Genomic DNA, 20419 nt, shown 5'->3' on the forward strand with positions numbered 1-20419 from the left:
AACTTAAATGGTACACTAAAACAGGGCTCTAGATGAGGCCTAAAATGGCTGCCAATGCACCTCTTTTGTTCATACCTTCAAGGACAGAGTTTCTTGGTGTAGGATCTCAGGATCAAATTTTTGCATTTTGCAAATGATGTGGTCCTGTCAGGCTGTGACCTGCAGCATGCACTGGGCGTTTGTAGCGGAGTGTGGCCGGGAGGAGGATCAGCACCTCCAAGTCTGAGATCATGGTTCTCCACTGGAAAAAGGTGGATTGCCCTGCCGGGTTGGGGATGAGCTACTGCTTCAAGTGGGGGAATTTGAGTATCTCGGGGTCTTGTTCACGAGTGAGGGAAGAAGGCAGCGGGAGGTCAACACGTGGAAGAGAGAGCTGAGCCAAAAGGCAAAGCTATCGATTTACTGGTCAGTCTACCTTCACCTTTGGTTATGAGTGCTTTAGATAGTAACTGAAAGAATGTGATCCCTGATACAAGCAGCGGAAATGAGCTTTCTTTGCAGGGTGTCTGGGCTCAGCCTTAGAGACAGGGTGAGGAGCTCAGGAGCTTAAAGTAGAGACACTGCTCCTCCGCATCAGAAGGAGCCAGGTCAGGTAGTTTGGGCATCAGTCTAGGGTGCCTCCCTGGGGAGGTGTTTCAGGCATGTCCAACCGGGAGGAGCCCCTGGGGCAGACCCAGGACACGCTCGAGAGGTAATATCTCTTAGCTGACCTGGGAAGACCCTGCTATTTTCCCGGTGGAGCTAGAGGAGGTGGTTGGGGCTGGTAGAAGTCTGGGCATCTCTCCTTAGACTGCTGCCCCCATGACCTGACACCGGATAAGCAGCAGAAAATGGACGGATGGATGGATGGATGGATGTTCATTTTTTTTTTTGCATCCATCCCATATATCGCGCAATTGCCCCATATTGAAAAGCATGATTTAGCATCAATGGCTCTCCTGTAGCTCAACAGATAGACCTTTGTACTCACAACACAGAACTCATTGGATCAAATTCCACAAAGCATACATTAATTGTAATAAAAAGTTATATACTTAAGTGAAAAATGTATGCAGCTGCACTTTTTTCTTTTTTAGCTTAAGCACTTGACAGAATCAACCACCAAGTGTCTTAGATATGGAGGAATTCATTAGACTGCTGAGTAAGCAGAGTGGAGTAACCATAATCTTGGCATGATTTTTGAGCATTGAGGGTGAGATACACAATATGATTGACTCGTCCAGGTTTGCATAAAAACTGGTGGGGTCAGTTGGAAACCTTCTTAGCCCAAATATACCAAGCAAAGTACGCTCTGCTCATTTTCAAAACAAAAAAGCACAGCATAGGAGACTGAAGTTGTCAAAGAAGATTGGAGCTGGCAGGCTGTACCTGTGACTTTGCACTTGCTGGCATCCCCTGTAGGCTGAGCCCTAATACGGTAAGGGGAAGAGGGGATCTCATCTTCCCCGTACTTGAGTAAGATAGTATGGCGGCCTGTCTTCTCTGGCACATAAGAAACTAGGTATGTTCCGTCTTGATTGTCCTTGATGTTGGCCTTCGTGTGCTTCCCCTCTGGGTCCTAGCAGTATGGAACAGCCATTGTAGCACAGTAATCATGAAACGCATATAAACTTTAGCAGCATGGATCCAGCCTCATAAAGTGCTGCACTTACTGTGATCTCAACAGCCAACAGCCCCCTGCCAGCCTCTTTGGCATCGATGGCGAACTCCACAGGAATGCTGGCTGGAACTCCAGTGGTGTTGAGGCCTGGGCCAGAGGCTCGCACCTTGCTGGCATCATGGGTGGGCAGCACCTTTACCTTGAATGGACTGAAGTGGACGCAGGGAAAGAAGGACAGAATCCCAAGGAGAAGCAGGTGAATTTTAGCTGCTGTGCCTTCCAATGAAGTGAACTCATAGAACATAAAACCAGTAAAAATCTACCCATCAGCATAATTACTATGAAATGCTTAGAAAAACAGCTGAAACCCACCTGGAAGGAACAGGTTCATCAGCATAGAGAACATTGATAGAGTAGGGTCCTTCTTTGGTTGGGACATAATTGACTGTATGAGTATGATCTCCATTGTCCACTATGTCCACTGGTTCCAAAAGCCCTGAAAGAAAAGTTCCCTCTTTGTCAAATTTTCAGATGAAAAGTACCAGTCTCATAAAATTAGAAAAACAATAACAATAAAATCACAAATGATCTAAATTCAACATATTACATGAGATCTTCTGATACTAAGCATTTCACCCAGACTTAACGGCCTAAACAACCTGACAGGTAGAATCATGCATCCATCTGACTAGTACAAACCATGCAGTTCTATTTAGTAAAGTCTGTCTGTAAACTGCTGTACCATTATGTCTGTACCACAGTCAGATTTAGGTAGGAAGAACTGTTCCGACATATGGACAAATTTCACATTTGATGTGACAGAACACATGTGTCACTGCAAACCATTTGGAGCAGCAAAAATGGGTGAAAACACCACAATCTGAAGGCGCCATTTGCAGGCTTGCCATCCTGAAATTCATATATATACAGAGAACACTGGAGTTTTTTGGTCCACACAAGGGGAAACTCAATTTTATAAAAATCTGTAACAACAGTCAAAAAGTTCAAATGTCAAAGGTCTTGTATTTTGTTTGGTTAGGGCTGGGTAGGGGTTAAGGTTGTCATTGGGATTAGGGTTTTTCCCATATAAGTGAATAGACAGTCCCCACAAAGATATGAATACAAACATGTGTATGTGTGTGTGTGGTCCAGGTGTACCTTACCTTGTGGGGATCAAATGTCCCCACAATGTGATGAATACCTGTTTGTTTTTTTACCTTATGGGGACCAGTTTCCTCTATTTTATCAAAATCCGTGACTACAATGAAAAAACCATAAATGAAAAAAGTCTTGTATTTTGTTTGGTTACTTATGGTTATGGTTACGGCTGGGTAGGGGTTAAGGGTGTCGTGTGTGTGTGTGTGTGTGTGTGTGTACAGGAAATTCATGTGAAAATAATGTATTAAATTATCACTAAACCTGTTTGTTTTTATTGACTGCATCTTTGTCGACTCAATATCCTGCATTTTTCTTTGATTAAAACTAAAAAATAATCAGATGAGTAAAATATGACTAAAACTAAATTGCATTTTCGGTAAAATACTGAGACTAAAACTAAATCACAATGCTGTCAAAATGGTGAGATTCACTGGGTGAGATTCACTGGGTGAGATTCACTGGGTGAGATTCACTGGGTGAGATTCCTCGCTGGTGTGGGCTGACACTGCTACCTGCATAGCCGACATGCCACCCTTCTGCATTTCTCTCTTTTATATGCCTTTAACTCTCACCTTTGGGTCCTTGGACTATGACCTGTAGAGGAGCATGTCCAGCCTTGCTGGTGTCCACAGTGAAATTCTGTGGGACTTTAGCCCGAATGTTATTGCCCAGTCCCTGTCCCTGACACGTAACCTTTGAAGAATCCACTGTGTCATGGACAGGTATAGAGAAAGGGCTACCTGCAGAGGGTAAGGCAGAGAGGAAGAACATCCTGCAAACTGAAGGCATTGTTACTTAATATGCCACACTACTGTTGATGTCAGACTGATACTGATTGTAATTTTTTTGAGTCTTCCAGCATATGTGCATATGAATTCAATTGAATATGTACCCATTTGTACTGCAATTACTTGTAACAGAATGGTGGATAAAGCCAGATTCTAACCTTAAAGTTAGAGGCTCATGTTCAAGGTTTTTACCTTATTCCAAGCTAAATAAAATACAGTTTTATTAATACCAAGTGCTTAATATGTCCATGTATATTTATAGAACTCTGTAAGGTCATCTAAATACTTGTGTGGTTCAGCTGATGGATGGACCTACGAACCGGTGACAGGTTGACCTCCATAGGTAACACTGAGGTTATAGGTTCCTGGAATGTAGGGAATGTACTCTATAGAGCAGCTGCCGTCCTTGTTGTCGATGCAGGACATCTTAGCTTCAGAAGGACCTTCCATGGCCAGGCCTAGCCCACCAGTACCAGCACCACTAAAGGGGTGAAAGGGAACAAGGAGTACAAGGGATTGTCTATCAACTACTGTACATCCCAGCTGCACAGTCACAACCCCGACATTCCTGCTTACCGCGTCTGCACAGTGAACTGGTTGGATTTATTTGTGATCCCCGACTTGAGGCCCGGACCATGGACTCTGACATGCGTGGGATCGCTGCCCTCGCTGACAGTCACATGAAATGGACTTTTTGGCACCGGAGCTTCGTTATAGGTCACTTCCACACTGTGTGCGCCTGGGCAGAAAGCGACCAATGCAGAACTGCATTATGCATGGGCATGCATGCATGCATGCACTGATATGCAAAAAGGTTCACCAAAGTTTTACCTTCTTCACCAGGAGTATATTCCACTTTATAAGTACCGTCCCCAAGATCCTGGATAAGGGTCTCTGTGCAATTGCCCGAGGGATTTTTAATGCGGGCCTTGACATGATTTCCTCCAGATCGAGTTAAACTACGAGCATCCACAGTGAAATCTGTAGTGGCTTCCCGAAAGACTCCTGCAGAAAGCACAATACAGTTCGTTTTGGCGTCTTACCCCAGGCTGAAAATAAGAAAATGGATAAATAGAACCCACCCATACCTTTTCCTTCTACTCCAGGTCCAAATACCTTAACCTGACTTGTGTCAACAGCAGGCTCCACATTGAGTCTGGATGGGAAATTTGGCACATCCTGGCCACCGTAGCGGATGGTGAATGTATAGGCACCAGGGTGGAGGGGGATGTATTTAATGGAATAGGTCCCATCACCGTTGTCCTGGATGTGCACCTCTGCTTCAGTGCCATTATCAGAAATGATCTCGATGGTGAGTTCAGCAGGGCCAGCATTGGTGCAGTCCACCACAAACTGCCCCATCTCTCCAACTTTGCCATGCTCAAGGCCAGGACCTGAGCAATGTACCTATGGTGAATGAAAGCTTAGTGACATATCTGTAAGCGAGTCATCATTTCAGAAATGCCAAAGAAAGGCACACAGGCATACTGGCTTTGGCATACCACTCTTCTACTTTCTGAGTTCTCTTCTGCTACACTACCAGTCAAAAGTTTTTGCACACACTGAGATTCTCTACATTTGCGTGTTACTCACTTAATATTTACTAAAAATGCATTTGGTATTCTTTGCTAACAAACAAATTTACATTATGTTCCACATTTGAGTTCCTTTATTAGCAAAAGAATGTCATGTTTTATTCATCAAAGTAACCTCCTCTGGCAGTTACAACAGCAGAGAAAATTTGAGACATTATTTCTACAAGGGACATTAAACACTGCTCTGTTTCATGGGATGAAATGGTTAACTAGTGCATTTAAAGTTAAAGGACAGCCTAGAATTTGACGATGCCATCATCGCACAGACAGTTAATAGGATGTCAGACATGCACTGTTACATGCTCTTTCCATGTTATAAAGGAAACTTGTTTTATTTGACTTGTATTTTCATTTATAGTCGTTCACTCAACTTTCCAGTTCAGAACAAGAATAAAAAAATCTGCAGTTTATGAAATTAATGGAATAGCAGTAAAAACCCAAGGTGTGCAAAAGCTTTTGACTGGTAGTGTTTGCATTCTGAGTCTTACCTTTGAAGCATCGACAGGAGTGACAGCCACCATGGGGAAGGGGCTTCCTGGAACGGGGGTCCCATCATATGTTATGTCTAGCTTGTGTGGACCAGGCGCACAGGGGACAAAACGGACCAGACTGCCCTCAGGACTTGTGCCTGTCTCCACTTTGCTAGGTACAGTTCTGCCAGTGGGGCCAGTCACCACAGCTCCAACTTTGCCTTGCCCCCCAACTCCTTTGGACTTCACTGCAATCCCCTGTTCCTTCCCCACCACAATCTCTGAGGGGGGGGGGGGGGTCAGAAACACCACTTCATAAAAAACTGAATAGATTCCAACACATTCAAAATGTATATAAAAGACCACGTTGAGGTCTAAGAACTAGGTGTAATTTAAAGCACACAAAGATTCCAAGCACTTACTGTCTTCTAATCCAGAAACTTTGATCTTGCTGAGGTCCGTAGCAGGGGTCAGCACGACAGGGAAGGGGCTTTTGGGAATGGGATCACCTCCGTATGTCACATTTACACCCATGTTGCCCTGATGGGACAAAACACTTTCACTCAATAATTCAAATCCTGTGTAACACCTGTCTGTGTCTTCCAGATCATTCCACCTACCTGTTGCACTGGTGTGTATTTCACAGTGTGGGTGCCATCATTGTTGTTGATAATGTCAAAGTCACGAACTGCCTCAGCTTGGGTGGGTCCAGTGAACTTAATGTCCAGTTTGGCCTTGCCAGCTGCTTTAGTGTTCACAGTGAAGTAGGTGGGCTTGTTCAGCTCCACACCTGCCAGGGAGAACAGGGACAACAAAGCAATTACATTTTCCAGTAACACTTTACTTAAGTCTGTGTTTTTAGTAATAAACACATTAATAATGCATTATGATGAATTATAAAGCCTTATAAACATGGCTATAAATATTTATCAAAAACCATTGAAATCCCCATTGAAAAAGTTGTAACTCCTTAGCACTAAATATACAATTTATTAAATATAGTATATATATAATATACATTTACTAAATGTGCAATTTACAATTTACTCAAGGTAAAGTAATTTATCAACACATCCGTAACACATTATGATGCATTCATAAAGCACTATAAACACGGCTATAAATATTTATAAAAAGGCATAACAGTATAGCCACGTTCATTATGTATTCTGAATGCTTTATGAAGCTTTCATCTATGATGCACTATAGATACTATAGATACCTTATAACAACCATTATAATGGTTGTTATAAGCATTAAGGATGCTTTGAACTGCATTATAAAGGTATCTATAGTGCATTACAGATGAGAGCCTCATAAGGCAGTCATAATATTTAGTGCTAAGGAATTACAACTTTTTCAATGGGGATTTGCTCCCTCACCGTTCCTTTCGAGTCCAGGTCCCTCTGCCTTAACCTTGCTGGCATCATGTGAGGGGTCCACTTTGATTTTGATGGGAGTTGCTGGGACCGGCTTTAAACAAAAAAAAAAAAAATGCTGATTAAAATTGCCATCATAAACATCATCACCCAGTCACAACAAAATGTCACAGGTGGTACAGTAATACACTCTCCTCATTGCACACCTGATCAGCAAATAGAGCCATGATAGTATAGTTTCCAGCCGCTGGGGGTGTGTACTTCACGGTAAAGGTTTCATTGCTATTTCGAATGATGTCGCAATTTACGTCAGCTTCTGCAGGCCCCATCACACCTGGAGCAGACTTGATCCCAACACTGACATCCCCTGCAAAGACAAAGAAGTACCACTATTCTAAAGGTATGTATCCTTTAAATTACGCATTTCAATTAAATAAAGAACTTAATAAACAAATAGAATTAACTGAATGTGGCATAAATAACAGGTAGATAGAGAAAATGAGCTGAGAAGGAAAGTTACATAGGTTTGCTATTAGTACCCTGGCCGGCCTGTTTGCAGTCCACGGTGAAGTAGGTGGGCTCAAAGGCCTTCAGACCACTCTTTGCTACCCCAGGTCCAGAGACTTTCACTTTGTCTGGCTGACATCCTGCCCCAATATTCACCTGCTCATAAAAAGTCCATCAGGAGTGTTATACATTCAATTGTGCGAACTATTGACACGTACCAACTTGAATATCAAAACAATACTGATTCCTATTATACTAATTTGATCATTTTTAAAAGTAATCTGGTCACCGACCCTGAAGGGGCTGTCCGGGACGTTAACCCCTCCCCAGGACACCACAATGGTGTGTTTAAGAGGCTTGCTGGGGGAGTAGCTGCAGCTATATGTTCCATTCCCATTGTCTTTAACTTTCACATCCACTGGCTTGCCTTCTCCATCCTGGGAAAGTAAAGCCAAAGAAGTCATTGAATCTCAACTCAGTTTTGGGGAATGAAGTGCTGTTGATGGATGGTACCTGACAAATTTCTCATATACCTGAGCATATATTTTCAAAGGAGCTTTGCCACCAAGCTTGGCGTCCACCGTGAACTCAGTAGGCTTATTTACAGCTAGTCCACTGCTTTGGAGACCAGGGCCATATGCCTTGACCTGAAAGTCAGAAGAAACTGTCAGACACCTCCCCAGCTTCCCTTAGTGTCGGACAGAGCGTGTGCTGTAAGTGTTCATGCGAGTGATGTTAATCAGAAGCACCTTGTCTGGGTGGAAGTCCTTCCCAGGTGAGGGCTTGATGTCAGCCATGAAGGGGCTGTGTTGGATGTCCTGACCATCACAGAGCACATGTACTGCGTACTCGCCAGCCTCGGTTGGCCAGTACCGCACATCACATGACCCATCTCCCTTGTCATCACAATCGATCTTGGCCTTTGAGGGGCCCTCCACAGAGAATCCTGCAACCGCACGAGATCTCTCTAAAAACTTTGCTCTGATAACTTATTATTACTACTATAAGGACATCTTTGTTAGGATACTTCTAGATGGATACTTCACCTACTCATTTCAGACCATATTATTATTAGTGGTAGTATTAGTAGTAATAGTATTAGTATTATTATTACTAATAACTCACCAAGAGTGCCAACATCTTCACCCAGAGCCTCCACCACAAAGTCTGCAGATTTTCCTATCACCCCCCCTTCTAATCCAGGGCCCCATGCCCGCACTCTTTGGGGTCCTGCTTCTGTGCCCACTTTTATCTCATAAGGGCTACAAATTAAACAAAGAACCTCTTCTTAGTTCACGATGGATCAATTCAAGCCATAATAAAAGCATTAAGGTACATGTCATGATGTGAAATTGAAAATACAATGAATGTGATGATCAATATAAGACAATCCAACACATGGATTTTATTAAGATGCAAATACAAAATATAAACACATTATATACTGCATGCTTTCCAGTTTTGTGGGCACATACTTTGCCTAAGGTTTTTTTTAAAACTGTGTTCTGTGTCATGACCAACGTAAAAAAAACCTACAAAGATTTCGTACACACAAAATAAGTTATGGTTGTTGCTCTGACCTGCTTGGTATGTGCTGTCCAGACCATGTAATGGTGATGCTGTAGTTTCCAGGTGTGGTGGGGTAATACTCAAAGCTATATACCCCATCACCCAGATCTTTCCTCTTGCATGGTTCTTCTTGGCCCTCTGACAGACAGGACAGAATTTGGTAATCAAGCAACTAAGAAACTGCTGGATCATCAAAAATTGTTTTGACCCAAATCACTGACTTTTTCCCACAGCATGTAAAAACGTAGCAGGTCTGGTTGAGTGCATATGCAGCCCATACGAGGTGACACTCACTCGGCCCTTTGATGGTGACTTTCAGCTCTCCCGGACCAGCTCCTTTGGTGTACACCTTGAACTCTGCAGTCTCCTTTATTCGCAGACCCTTGGACTGCAGGCCGCGGCCCTTGGCATAGCAGAGGCTGGGATTGCAGGCTGAATTTAAAGACGTGTTTGGTGTGAGACCATGCACGACCAGTTAGTTAATGGCCATCTCAGCATCTCATTTGTGTAGAGCATATGTCAAGAACAGAATATAATTTAAGTGCATTTATTGACTGACAGCATATCTAGACCTTTCTGTCGCTTCAGTGTAAATACTTTCCCTTATTGTCACAGAATAACTGTGTATATTCACCTTTTTTTGTTCTTTCAAAAATGCAGGAAGGCTACAAGCACTACAAGAGTTATACCAATGAATGTGTGATTTAGCAAAGCCATCTAGGGAAAAGAACAAATGTCTGACACCTTTTTTTTTAATTTGATACAAGATACAATAACGTGACGGAAGACTTTGCTGAGTATGCAAGAAAAGAGGTACCCAAACACAGATCCAAAGAAAACAGGAAATGACATCAGAAGCCAAGTAGCAGATCCAAAGATTCAGGAAGCATCAGCAGATTAATAGGCCACCTGGCCAACAAGAGGAAACAGGAAAACCAGCCTTCAGGAAAAATAGCCATACAGTACTAGGAAACAAGATAATGAAAGAGAAATAAGCACCACTGACAGATGCAATATAGAAAAACACCTTAAGTTAGCAGCATGAATGAAGAAACCAATTTATCAGTAATAATATCTTTTAACCCACAAACTGCTTTTGAATGCTTTGAATGGTGGGAAAATCAAGTTTGAGATGTCTTAAAAAGCAAAGTTCCCATTCTGACTACTATGCAGACACCAAGCAAATTATGGTTCAGAACAAGTACAGTATTTCAATCTACTGACTATGAACATAAAACTAGATAAAAATGAAGAGACTAACTAGATTTGGCCATTCTAAAACTCAAATGCACAAAAAACATTTTAGAAGCTTAAAATTCTTGGAAGTTATAATCTTTATTATAATTAACCAAAATCTCCCTGATGGCTAAACTAGCCTTTAACCGCTATAAACATTAATCAATAACTATATTAATCTGTTTAACATATTTAATAATAAGGAATACTGAAAGGACTATGAAGATCCTGGTAATAGAGCAGCCCCTCCCATTTTGCTTTATCTTCTACTTACCCCCTCCAACAGTGACACTGTAGGGGCTCTTAGGGATTTGGCTCCCAGCAAATGTGATGTGGATTGTGTGCGCCCCCTCCTGGGTAGGCTTGTAAGTGCAGCGGTAGCTGTTACTCCCCCTGTCCTCAATGTGACAAGGGACTGTGTCCTTTCTGCCCTTGGGATCCATGACCACCACCTCTACTTTGCCCACTCCAGCTCCTGCTTACGGCAACAAAATGATTGTGTATTTCAATTCCCTTACAACCGACTTTTCACTGCGCATCAAAGGGATCCCAATGAAACTATAGCAAAGCCCATGCATTTGTCCCATAGTACAGAAGTGAACAAGACATACATTTAAACTGCCTAGTTTTAGCAGTCAACCACTGGGACCATTGATATTTAATACTATAATATAGGCTTTAGGCAATTTGACAGAAGCAAGTGCTAAGAACAGAGACATCAATCTAGAAAGAGTTGCCTTACCTGCAGTGTAGACATCAAAGTAGGTGCTTTTGTTGGCCACATTGCCTGCTGGCTCAAGCCCTGGACCCTGGGCGCTCACCTTGCTGACATCTCCCTGAGCCCTACCTACATCCACCTCGAAGGGGCTCTTAGCAATGTGCACCCCCCCAAACAGCACAGTCACCTGGTAAAAGCCATTTAGTGTCAATGACGCACAGTTAACAGATACATCACTGCTCATGTGCGAACGGCATGTTCTTTACCTTATGCCGTCCAACAACTTTGGGAATGTAGAACACAGAGTAGGTGCGATTCTTGTCATTGTTGGGTGTTACTGTAGCCTGGGAGTATACATTATTATGAACTTTACTCAAACCGGACAAAGCACTTATTATAACAGGTAAAGTAATTCTGACTTTTTGATCATTTCAAACCAACAAACATGCACACCTCTTCCTTGTGCCCTGCAGGGTCCTCTACATACACCAGCACTTCTCCTATCCCGGCACTTACTGTCTCCACAGTAAACACTGCCTTCTTGCTCACTAAATTTCCTGTGGGCTCTATGCCTAGATGGAAGGAATAGTCAAATCAGTGAAATGTATTTTGCTGTTTGTGCCATCATTGACCTCATCGGCCCCAGAGCAATGGCAGTTAGGGTTAGGCTCACCTGGTCCATATGCACGAGCTTTTTTAGGGTTGAGCTTAGGGCGCAGGGGGGCTCCTGGCTTCAGCTTTGCTTTGGGGAACTGGGACAGGTAAGTCATCACAGAGTGTTCATCCACATTGGGGTCCACAATCTCTTCTGGGGTGATTACCTGCAGTGCACCAACACAACAGGGTTGCCTTGACAACAGTTCAATAGGAAGACCAGTTGCTTGGTATTTAGCCCTGATTTCATTCTAAATTTCGGTGTTTGGTTTTAACAAAGGGGGCGTAGTGGATGGAAGAATTATCCTTAGCTTTAGTATGCCACAAGCAGGTCTCAACCCGAAAATATAGACAGTCACAACAAGCTAAGCTTTACGATTAATATAAAACGACTACTGTAAGTACCTGGGGGATTCCCAGCCAATCCTCAGCCTGTTTCATGGCCTCGCGAGCATTCTCCATCGCTCGCTTCTGGTCCCAGGAGTCCCAGTCCGGACACAGGCCTGTAGGGATGTCAGGATATCTGTTTACTAATATCATGCATATTCATCAGAATTGGAGACTGCACTTGGATCCCACTAACCCTAACCCTAACCCTAATCCTAACCCTAACCCAACATATAAAGTCAAGAAAATGCAGATGGTTTGGTCATGGCTGTTTCCCTAATACAGGCTTTCAGTAACCACAATCCCACCTGGGGCACAGCTGTCAACAAGAGCACCCAAGGCCTTGCCCGACTGCCAGTCCTTGCTGAAGTTGACGATGGGTAACTCAGGCAGCTTGTTCTGGATCCAGCCCAGAAGCCTCTGCTTGGGAGTCTTTGTTTTGGCTACTTCATCTTCCTCCTCCTCATCCCACATAGGCATTGAGATGGAGTAGTGTAGAATTAATGTCCATATCAGCCCCAGAATCAGCTTCAGATTCCCGTCCACAATGGCCTTGGAGTCTGCACAGGAACAGTAACATGGAGTGCTCAGTCACTCCCAAGTGAAGCAGGTAGTGATTTAACAGATAGTAATGGGAACATGGAAAAGGACAGATGGGATTACACAATATATATGCAACTTTAAAGCTCCCCCGTAATTTACGCCCATGAAATGACAAACCGCTCCCTTGTAGGTGTGTCACTATGAACTATGAATTACATTAGTAATCGATAATCTACTGATTAATCTGATGATTCATTGATTAGTACTGTATATAGAGTATTTTAATGTTGGGAACCGCTACATGCCATGGCCATGGATTTTTTCACCAAGTGGTTCAAGGCATATGTGGTTCCCAGTCAGAGTTCAGCGACCACATCCGAGAAGCTCGTTGAGGAGTTCTGTACCAAAGGAGCCCCTTGGGGCTTCTGAGAGGTGTGCAGGAGTTGGCCTGACAATACTAAGGCACAATGACTGTCCGAGTGACGTGCACCTACGATGCACACAGCCATGGGCAGGATTTGAGTGTTAGGGAATCAGTTTGGGTGAACTGCCCCATCCGCAAGATCACCCAAGCTGGATAGCCATTGGAGGGGACCAGATGAGGTCCTCAACTGACTCTCTAATGCTGTACCATCCATTTTCTGTAACTGTTTATCCTATTCAGGGTCACAGGGGGTCCGGATATATATATTGGTTGTTGTACCACTCACTGTAGAATATACTTTGACTTTCAGAAAACAAAGATTGCATTGCACTGCAATAAGTTTTTTTCTTTCTTTAGGCTTCCTTGAGTGTAAAATGATGTCTGTACATCCAGTGGTAAAATGCAGACATCTCTATCTTGCCTGCTGCTCTCGCAAGCATCTGAAGATCGTGTGCTTTATGTACCACTCCTTTCTCCATTCTATCAAAAGGGTTAGGTTAGCAGTCATCATGACGTATGCACATTTACAGGTTAAAGGGGAACTGCATTAATAGATTAATTCAAGTGCATATAGACCTAATTAAAAATGTAATCTTTCAAAATGGAAATCCTTGAAAAACTAATCTAATTATTGGTATTTTACAATGTAATTTATTCTAATTACAAGTAGTAAACTTGTAATATATTGTGTTACTACACAGTACATTGTATATTGTGAAAGATTTTGCACCTAAGCGACAGGGCTAGCCTTTAGCAGCAATTATCTTGAGATACAGGAATCATAGAAAGTTAATTCAGCCGAACTAGAATTGGTGCTGCCAGAAACGACAGCATTGTATTCCCCAGACAGCCCTGCCACTTGCTCCAGCCATCCTATCATGCTCATCCCACTCTCACCAATTATACAATCTCAGTTTTAAGAAGTACTGGATGGATCACGTGGAAATGTGAAACTTAATAAATGTGTTTTTACCTGAATACTCAAGTTCTTGCTGTGATACAGGGTTCCCCAATTCTGGTCCAGGAGGGCAAACTGTGTTGGATTCTCTCCCTCCAGTACCAGAACTAGGGAGGCCTGCTGTGACATGTAGGTATGAAAGTATGTGTTTTTATTCTTTGCACATTCCACTTATATGACAATTGGTAGAATCTTTCCCTAACCAATCAGGTGGTTACTTAATGTCTTAATGTCCATGTTTGAAAATGTCATTTATATTATGTATATTATTATATACGTATACATATTTATTCCATATCAGTTTTGCGCTATAACCAAAATTTTCTGTGACGTGCCATAAGAGGAGCTGTAACAGATACACTAACAGTACATACAGTCTTAGGGGTCATGGACAGTTTTTTTGTGCATATGATTAATTTATATTTAACTGACACATTTATCCAAAACAGCTTACAGTTCAGGGAAGAGGTGCAATATACTGTATCTGTGCTTTGTGAGATTTGAATCCCCATGCTCTGCATTGTTAGCCAATCGGTCAAGCTACAGGAGAGCTGTTGCTACACTCCTGAATCACACTCAATCAAGCTCACTATAATACAGTCAAGACATACGAGACAAACTGCATCCTACATTTGTTCAAGACACAGTATTTTATTTTTCAATACAGGGTGATAGTATATGGGATGGGTGCAAATTCTAATCCTCACATTTACCAAGAGACTTAATTGCACGACTACGCTGACATGTTCCTTTTGCACAACAAAAAACTGAACAAAAAAAACAGTATATGCACAGGACTAACTACAATAAACAGAAACAGTACACATTTACAAATTGAAGAATTTTAAATTCTTGACTGTTTTACTTGTAGTATACCAAATCCTTGCCCACAAAACAACAAAAAATATTGGCAAATGAATGATTTTATCTTGCCTGTTGGCTGACCTCAGGTTTTAAATGGTCTAACATGTTTAATGGCTCTCATTTTCAGACATACTCAGACACACACATAGGCACTATATGGACAAAAGTATTTGGCCGCCTGTCCATTACAGGAACTTTGGCACCCCATTCTAAATCCACAGGCATCAATATAGAGTTGGTCCTCCCTTTGCAGCAATAGCAGCTGACACTCTTTTGGGAAGGACTTCCATAAGTTTTTGGAGTCTATGCTTTTACCCATTCATCATTTGTTAGGTCAGGCACTGATGTTGAACATTTGGCCTGGCTCACAATCTCCATCCTAGCTCATCCCAAAGGTGTTCAGTGGGGTTGAGGTCAGGGCTCTGTGTAAACTAGTCAAATTCTTCCACACCAAACTCACTTAACCATGTCTCTATGCACCTTGCTTTGTGCACTGAGGCAGTCATGCTGGAACAGAAAAGGACCTTCCCCAAACTGTTCATACAAACTTGGAAGCATAGAATTGTCCAAAATGCCGTGGTATGCTGAAGCATTAAGAGTTCCCTTCACAGTAACTAAGTAACCAACCCCTGAAAAACAACCCCATAACATTATCAGTCCTCCACCCAACTTTACATTTGGCACAATGCAGTCAGGCAGGTAATGTTCTCCAGACATCCGCCAAACCCAGACTCATCCATCAGACTTCTAGACAGAGAAGTGTGACTTGTCACTCTATATAAAACATTTACACTGTCCCAGAGTCCAGTGGGCAGGGTCCTTTACACCAGTCCATCCGACACCTGGCATTGCGCTTGGTGATGTGAGGCTAGCATGCAGCTACTCAGCCATGGAAGCCGATTCCATGAAGCAGCCTTTGTGCTGGGGTTAATGGCAGAGGAAGTTTGGAACTCTATAGTTACTCTATCGACAGCATTTGTGACTTTTATGCATTATGCTCCTCAGCACTTGGTGATCCTGCTCGGTTACTTTACGTGGTCTGTTACTTTACGTGGTCTGCCACTTCATTTCAGTTTCTGCTGTTTCTACACGATTGCACTTTGCAATAATTCCAGTTATTATTACAAGTCTATCTTACACAGTATCTCCACCTCTCCAAAAAAGTAACATGATTAAATCCTTCCACTATAAATTCCCCACGATACATTTCACCGACTCGCTACTGGACTGCTATGGATAAAATCTGCTGAATGGGGAACCTAGAGACCCAAAATGAATATAAACTTTATTGTACAGTATTTAGAAAATTATCTTGCACCCTACAGTATTAGAATGACTGACCCGTACAATGTTCCTGGAAAATCTGCGAAATGATCCACAGAATCATTTAGATGTCAGATGGCTATAATCACAAGATGGCAGCTGCCAGCTCCATTTTTATGTGCGGCTGGCGTCTGTCTTGCAGTTCCAATTTTGGTCCCCTCTGTTGTTACATTTACAATTTGGGATCTGATCAAGGGTACATTTTTAGGTGTAGGTTTTCATACATATGGTGTTTTTCTGAAGTGGTAATAAGATCCATCAAAGACTAAATAGAGTAAATATAGTAAATAAACATATAAATATACATACTGGTTATATAAATATGCAGTAATAATAAGAAATAGATTGATCCTGTTCACAAGAATAAGCCTCTTTGCTGTCACTAAGCGCTGATGCTTCAGGTTTAGTCTGATTTGTCTTAAAATTCAGAAAAAAAACAGATCTTCACCCATATAATGTGCCTGTAAAGTTTGGAAAAATAATTTTTGAGTTATCATGCTGACAATATCAAGTGTCTGACGTGACCTTCCCTTAGGTATCACTGTGCGGCATTCCTTCAGTTTTGGTGAAATTTGTCTCAGAATTATTTGATCAGGTTCATTCAACCTTACATGCTTGCAAAAATTTAAAAAGATCTGCCAAATACTTTTTGAGTTATCACGCAAATGATTATCAAATACCTGAAACTGCCTGTTTTTGCTATCACAATGCGGCACTGTCTCAATTTTGGGGATAAATAAGTCCATCAAACTTGCATGTCTTCTTCTAAGATGTAGTTGCATTGCAGTTGTGCTGTTGTGATATTTAAGTTCTGCTTTGCAAAATTAATACACAACTGCATTCACTTTTTATGTAAAGGGCTCCCACAAAACTGAAGCATCCACTCTTTATCTGGACCCTCATCCGCTATGCTCCATCTTCCTTCCACCATATCGCCGAGTAAAAAGTCAAAAAGTCCAATTTTAATTAATGTTTTTTATAATCGAGTGTTGAGTTTAATCAAGAAATCATGACAGCTGTACTCTCTTGAAGCATATATACATACACATGTATGTGTGTGTTTGTGTGTGTGTCTATATATATACCAAAAGATCTGCTCTGATATTTGAACAGGAACTAGGAGTACAATGGATGTTCATGCGAAATAAATGTGTCATATAAAACAGCAAATACATCGCCATGGAAAAAATTTGAAGAATCCAACAGCATTCTTTCCAGGCTACAAACATGGAAGAGGAGCACTGAGAAAAATAACACAAGTCTGTTCTGCACATAAACTGTTATCAACACTTGAAGAATTTATATACAAACTCCCAGAGTACATGCCAGTAGTGTGAAAACCAGGGCAAGAAAAGATCTAGGAAGTGGGATGGAGCAGTTAAACATCCCACGTGGGATGTCTGATTTATTCACTTATCTGGGAATTTAAAATTCATAAATGTAAAAAAATCAAGATAAAACCCTGACCTCAGATCTGTGGAGGATTACATCCTTTAAGCAAGGCAGACATATAAAGAGCCTTATTCTTATACCCAATGATGGCCACACTCATGAAATCATCTTGAAATTAATTAGAAATGAAAATTCAAAAATAAGAGAACAATTATCTTCTTGGAAAAGATTAAAGCAGCCAGCAAAATGTCAAGCTAACAGGATTTTAATTCTAATTCTCACGGGCACAGGGTCAAATTAAAAGCAAATTTCTAAAACTCACTCAGACAATGAGACATCTTTCCAAGAAAAACTTTCTCGAGTGAGTTTTGGAAGTTAAACCAAATATTTCTTCCTTGGACTACATGAGGACTGAGTGAGTTTTGCTTCCCTATACTGTAACATATGGTGTGTAAAGCTGATTTTAGGTCATTGACGGTCTCATCTCAAAAACAACAAAACATTGACAGAATTTCGGAAATTGGATCTTCAATTATCACTGCAATCAAAAAAAAGATCTAGAACAAGTAATTGAGTGGATAAAGGCTTACGTGGGAGCAGACAGAGCCGGTACCTTTGTGTTATGGATTTTCATCTTGACTTATTGTGAACATTTGGTTAAATCAACGAAAAACCTAACAATCAGCTTTTTAACAAGCTACAAATGAACAGTATCTTTTTGGTCATCCATGATAGCATTCATTTTGTTGTTGCACATTTTTTAATGCTCTAGCAAAATGCTTGCAACATAGAGGCTTATTTTTAGTAACCAAATAGTCCTGCCAGTAATTAAATTTAAACATCCAACATAGCAGTTATTTTATCTATTTTACTGCCGCTCGACCCGTTAGGGAACCTAAGACTGCATCTTCTGAAGGAACACCAACTGCAAGTCATTAGCAAGTGTCACAGATGCAGTGGTTGGCGGTAAAGCTTGCCCAGGACGGGACATGGGCTTCAACTGGTACTGATTTGTTTGCAAGAATTCAGTGAAAATGATCTACATACTCAAGAAACACACACACACACACACACACACACAATATTATTTTATTACTTACCAATGGACACCAGTTTAATGCTTTCTCTATCAAGGAACTCTAAGGCCACTGAAACATTCTCCAGCTGCATCTGCCGGAACGTGGGCCGCTGGTTATACTTTCGAAGCATCTTTTTCTGACTGAGCACCTCTAGCAGCCCGATCAGCCGAAGTCCGTCGCTGAAGTCGGTCTGCAAGTTGGCGATCCGCTTGTTCACACATTTCAGGTGCTCATTGCACCACCGTGTGAAGGTATTCTGCTGGATCTTCTTCCATGGGGCGTCCTCAGCTAGATCCTTTTCAGTGGCTGGCATTTCTGCATCCTTGTCAGGAGCTAGAACAGATTTTGAGCTGGCAGAAGCAGCAGCATTGCTCGCCTGGTGGAAACGTGGGTGCGCGCTACTCATTTTAATATCGAGTCTGTCTCCTACAAAAAATTTTGCCTTGTGGGGTGCTCTCTGCAGTTGAGGACCTAAAGGCCGGCTTGTCCTTGGTGTACTGTTTTTTCTGAGTGCAAGGGAAAGAAAAGAAAGAAACCAAGTTAATAATACAGAAATAATTCAAATTAAACTTAGATGTATTCAAATGCATTACTAATAAAGATGTTATTTGCTTTTGATTTTCTTTGTTTACGTATAGATATTAGTGAGATTAGCCAAGTTAGCCAAAACTGACAAATGATGCAGCATTATTACTATTACATAGTTTTCATCCAGATTGGTTTCAGGCTTTGAACTGTATAAAAAAATAATATGGTTATTATAGCAAGTCTCTCATTGACACAAAGTATATTTTAAAGAGCACTACTGATTGTGAAGTTTCAACACGATTGAGCATAGCACTCACATTATAAACACATACGCACATGGCGGTAATAAGGACCTTAACTGGCCTGATGGTGGAAAGAAAAACAAAACAGATATATTTCACAATGCTACTCAAAACCTTGGAGTCCAACTGGTTTTAGAAAACATCTTAAGTCATTACTGACAGCTGAAACCCTGCTACATGTGATGAGTTTCTATTTAGTTATTAACTTCAATAAGTCGCTTATAGTTTGTGGTGGCCTAATTGTTAGGGGAGTGCACTTGTGATTAGAGGGCTGCTGGTTGGAATCCCCAACCAGCAGCAACCACTGTGGTACCCTGACTGGGGTACTACCCTCATGCACTGCTCCATAAATGCTAAATTAGCTGCCCCCTGCTATGTCACATATGAGTTAAAACCTACAACAGTATTCCTTCCTGGGTGTAAACAACACGAGAGCTTCAGCTATGATGTTGCACATACTTCACAGCGAAGAACATCTAAAGCTAAAGACAATTATTGTCTTTTAATACTCTTTTTGATACTGTCATTACCCACTCCCCCCTCCGCCCCCCGGGTTGAAGTAGCTATCTCTGCAAATTATGACGTTCTAGACCCCTGATTTAATATCTCACTGGAAGCTGATGCAGGCGACACACCAGGAAAGATTGTTACTTGGTTCATTCCGTTGTGAGTAATTGACAACGAGGGCATAAACAGGATACAAAATATCGTAATTTGCAATATTTGTTTCATTTTACTAAAGGCTAATCCCTAACAGTAAGATCTTTCCACATTGTAAGCATGCCCCACAATGTGATAAAAACCTGTTATTTTTCAGGTCCCCACAAAGATCTGTGAATGCAATCAAAAAAGTAAAAATGGCAAAAGTCTCATATTTTATTTGGTTACTTATGGTTATAGTTAGGGCTGGGTAGGGGTAAAGGTTGTCATGTTGGAATTAGAGTT

General features: G+C 41.6%; 1 protein-coding gene across 4 annotated transcripts in view; it reads right to left on the minus strand.

Moving 5' to 3' along the window:
* The window catches only part of LOC111842285 (filamin-A-like), a 44270-nt gene that overhangs the window by 13901 nt on the left and 9950 nt on the right, over positions 1-20419 (minus strand). For 2 of the 4 annotated variants that reach the window (XM_023808730.2, XM_023808732.2), the window contains exons 2-29: positions 18666-19150; positions 12370-12621; positions 12080-12177; positions 11694-11841; positions 11474-11592; positions 11287-11364; positions 11045-11207; positions 10577-10780; positions 9361-9498; positions 9078-9204; positions 8623-8759; positions 8247-8443; positions 8031-8144; positions 7791-7934; positions 7530-7653; positions 7197-7357; positions 6994-7084; positions 6232-6401; positions 6034-6151; positions 5630-5892; positions 4635-4953; positions 4378-4551; positions 4123-4285; positions 3867-4027; positions 3331-3498; positions 1973-2096; positions 1653-1809; positions 1369-1558 (exon numbers count right to left, since the gene is read on the minus strand). In XM_023808730.2, coding sequence (XP_023664498.2) covers positions 1369-1558; positions 1653-1809; positions 1973-2096; positions 3331-3498; positions 3867-4027; positions 4123-4285; positions 4378-4551; positions 4635-4953; positions 5630-5892; positions 6034-6151; positions 6232-6401; positions 6994-7084; positions 7197-7357; positions 7530-7653; positions 7791-7934; positions 8031-8144; positions 8247-8443; positions 8623-8759; positions 9078-9204; positions 9361-9498; positions 10577-10780; positions 11045-11207; positions 11287-11364; positions 11474-11592; positions 11694-11841; positions 12080-12177; positions 12370-12621; positions 18666-19050 — 4687 coding nt within the window. In that variant the 5' untranslated portion in view covers positions 19051-19150. The remainder of the gene's footprint in view (positions 1-1368; positions 1559-1652; positions 1810-1972; positions 2097-3330; positions 3499-3866; positions 4028-4122; positions 4286-4377; positions 4552-4634; positions 4954-5629; positions 5893-6033; positions 6152-6231; positions 6402-6993; positions 7085-7196; positions 7358-7529; positions 7654-7790; positions 7935-8030; positions 8145-8246; positions 8444-8622; positions 8760-9077; positions 9205-9360; positions 9499-10576; positions 10781-11044; positions 11208-11286; positions 11365-11473; positions 11593-11693; positions 11842-12079; positions 12178-12369; positions 12622-18665; positions 19151-20419) is intronic. The other 2 variants (XM_023808731.2, XM_023808734.2) reach the window with 1 other exon arrangement.

The sequence above is a fragment of the Paramormyrops kingsleyae genome, chromosome 6 (genome assembly GCF_048594095.1).
Source record: "Paramormyrops kingsleyae isolate MSU_618 chromosome 6, PKINGS_0.4, whole genome shotgun sequence".
NCBI classification, from domain to species: Eukaryota; Metazoa; Chordata; class Actinopteri; order Osteoglossiformes; family Mormyridae; genus Paramormyrops; species Paramormyrops kingsleyae.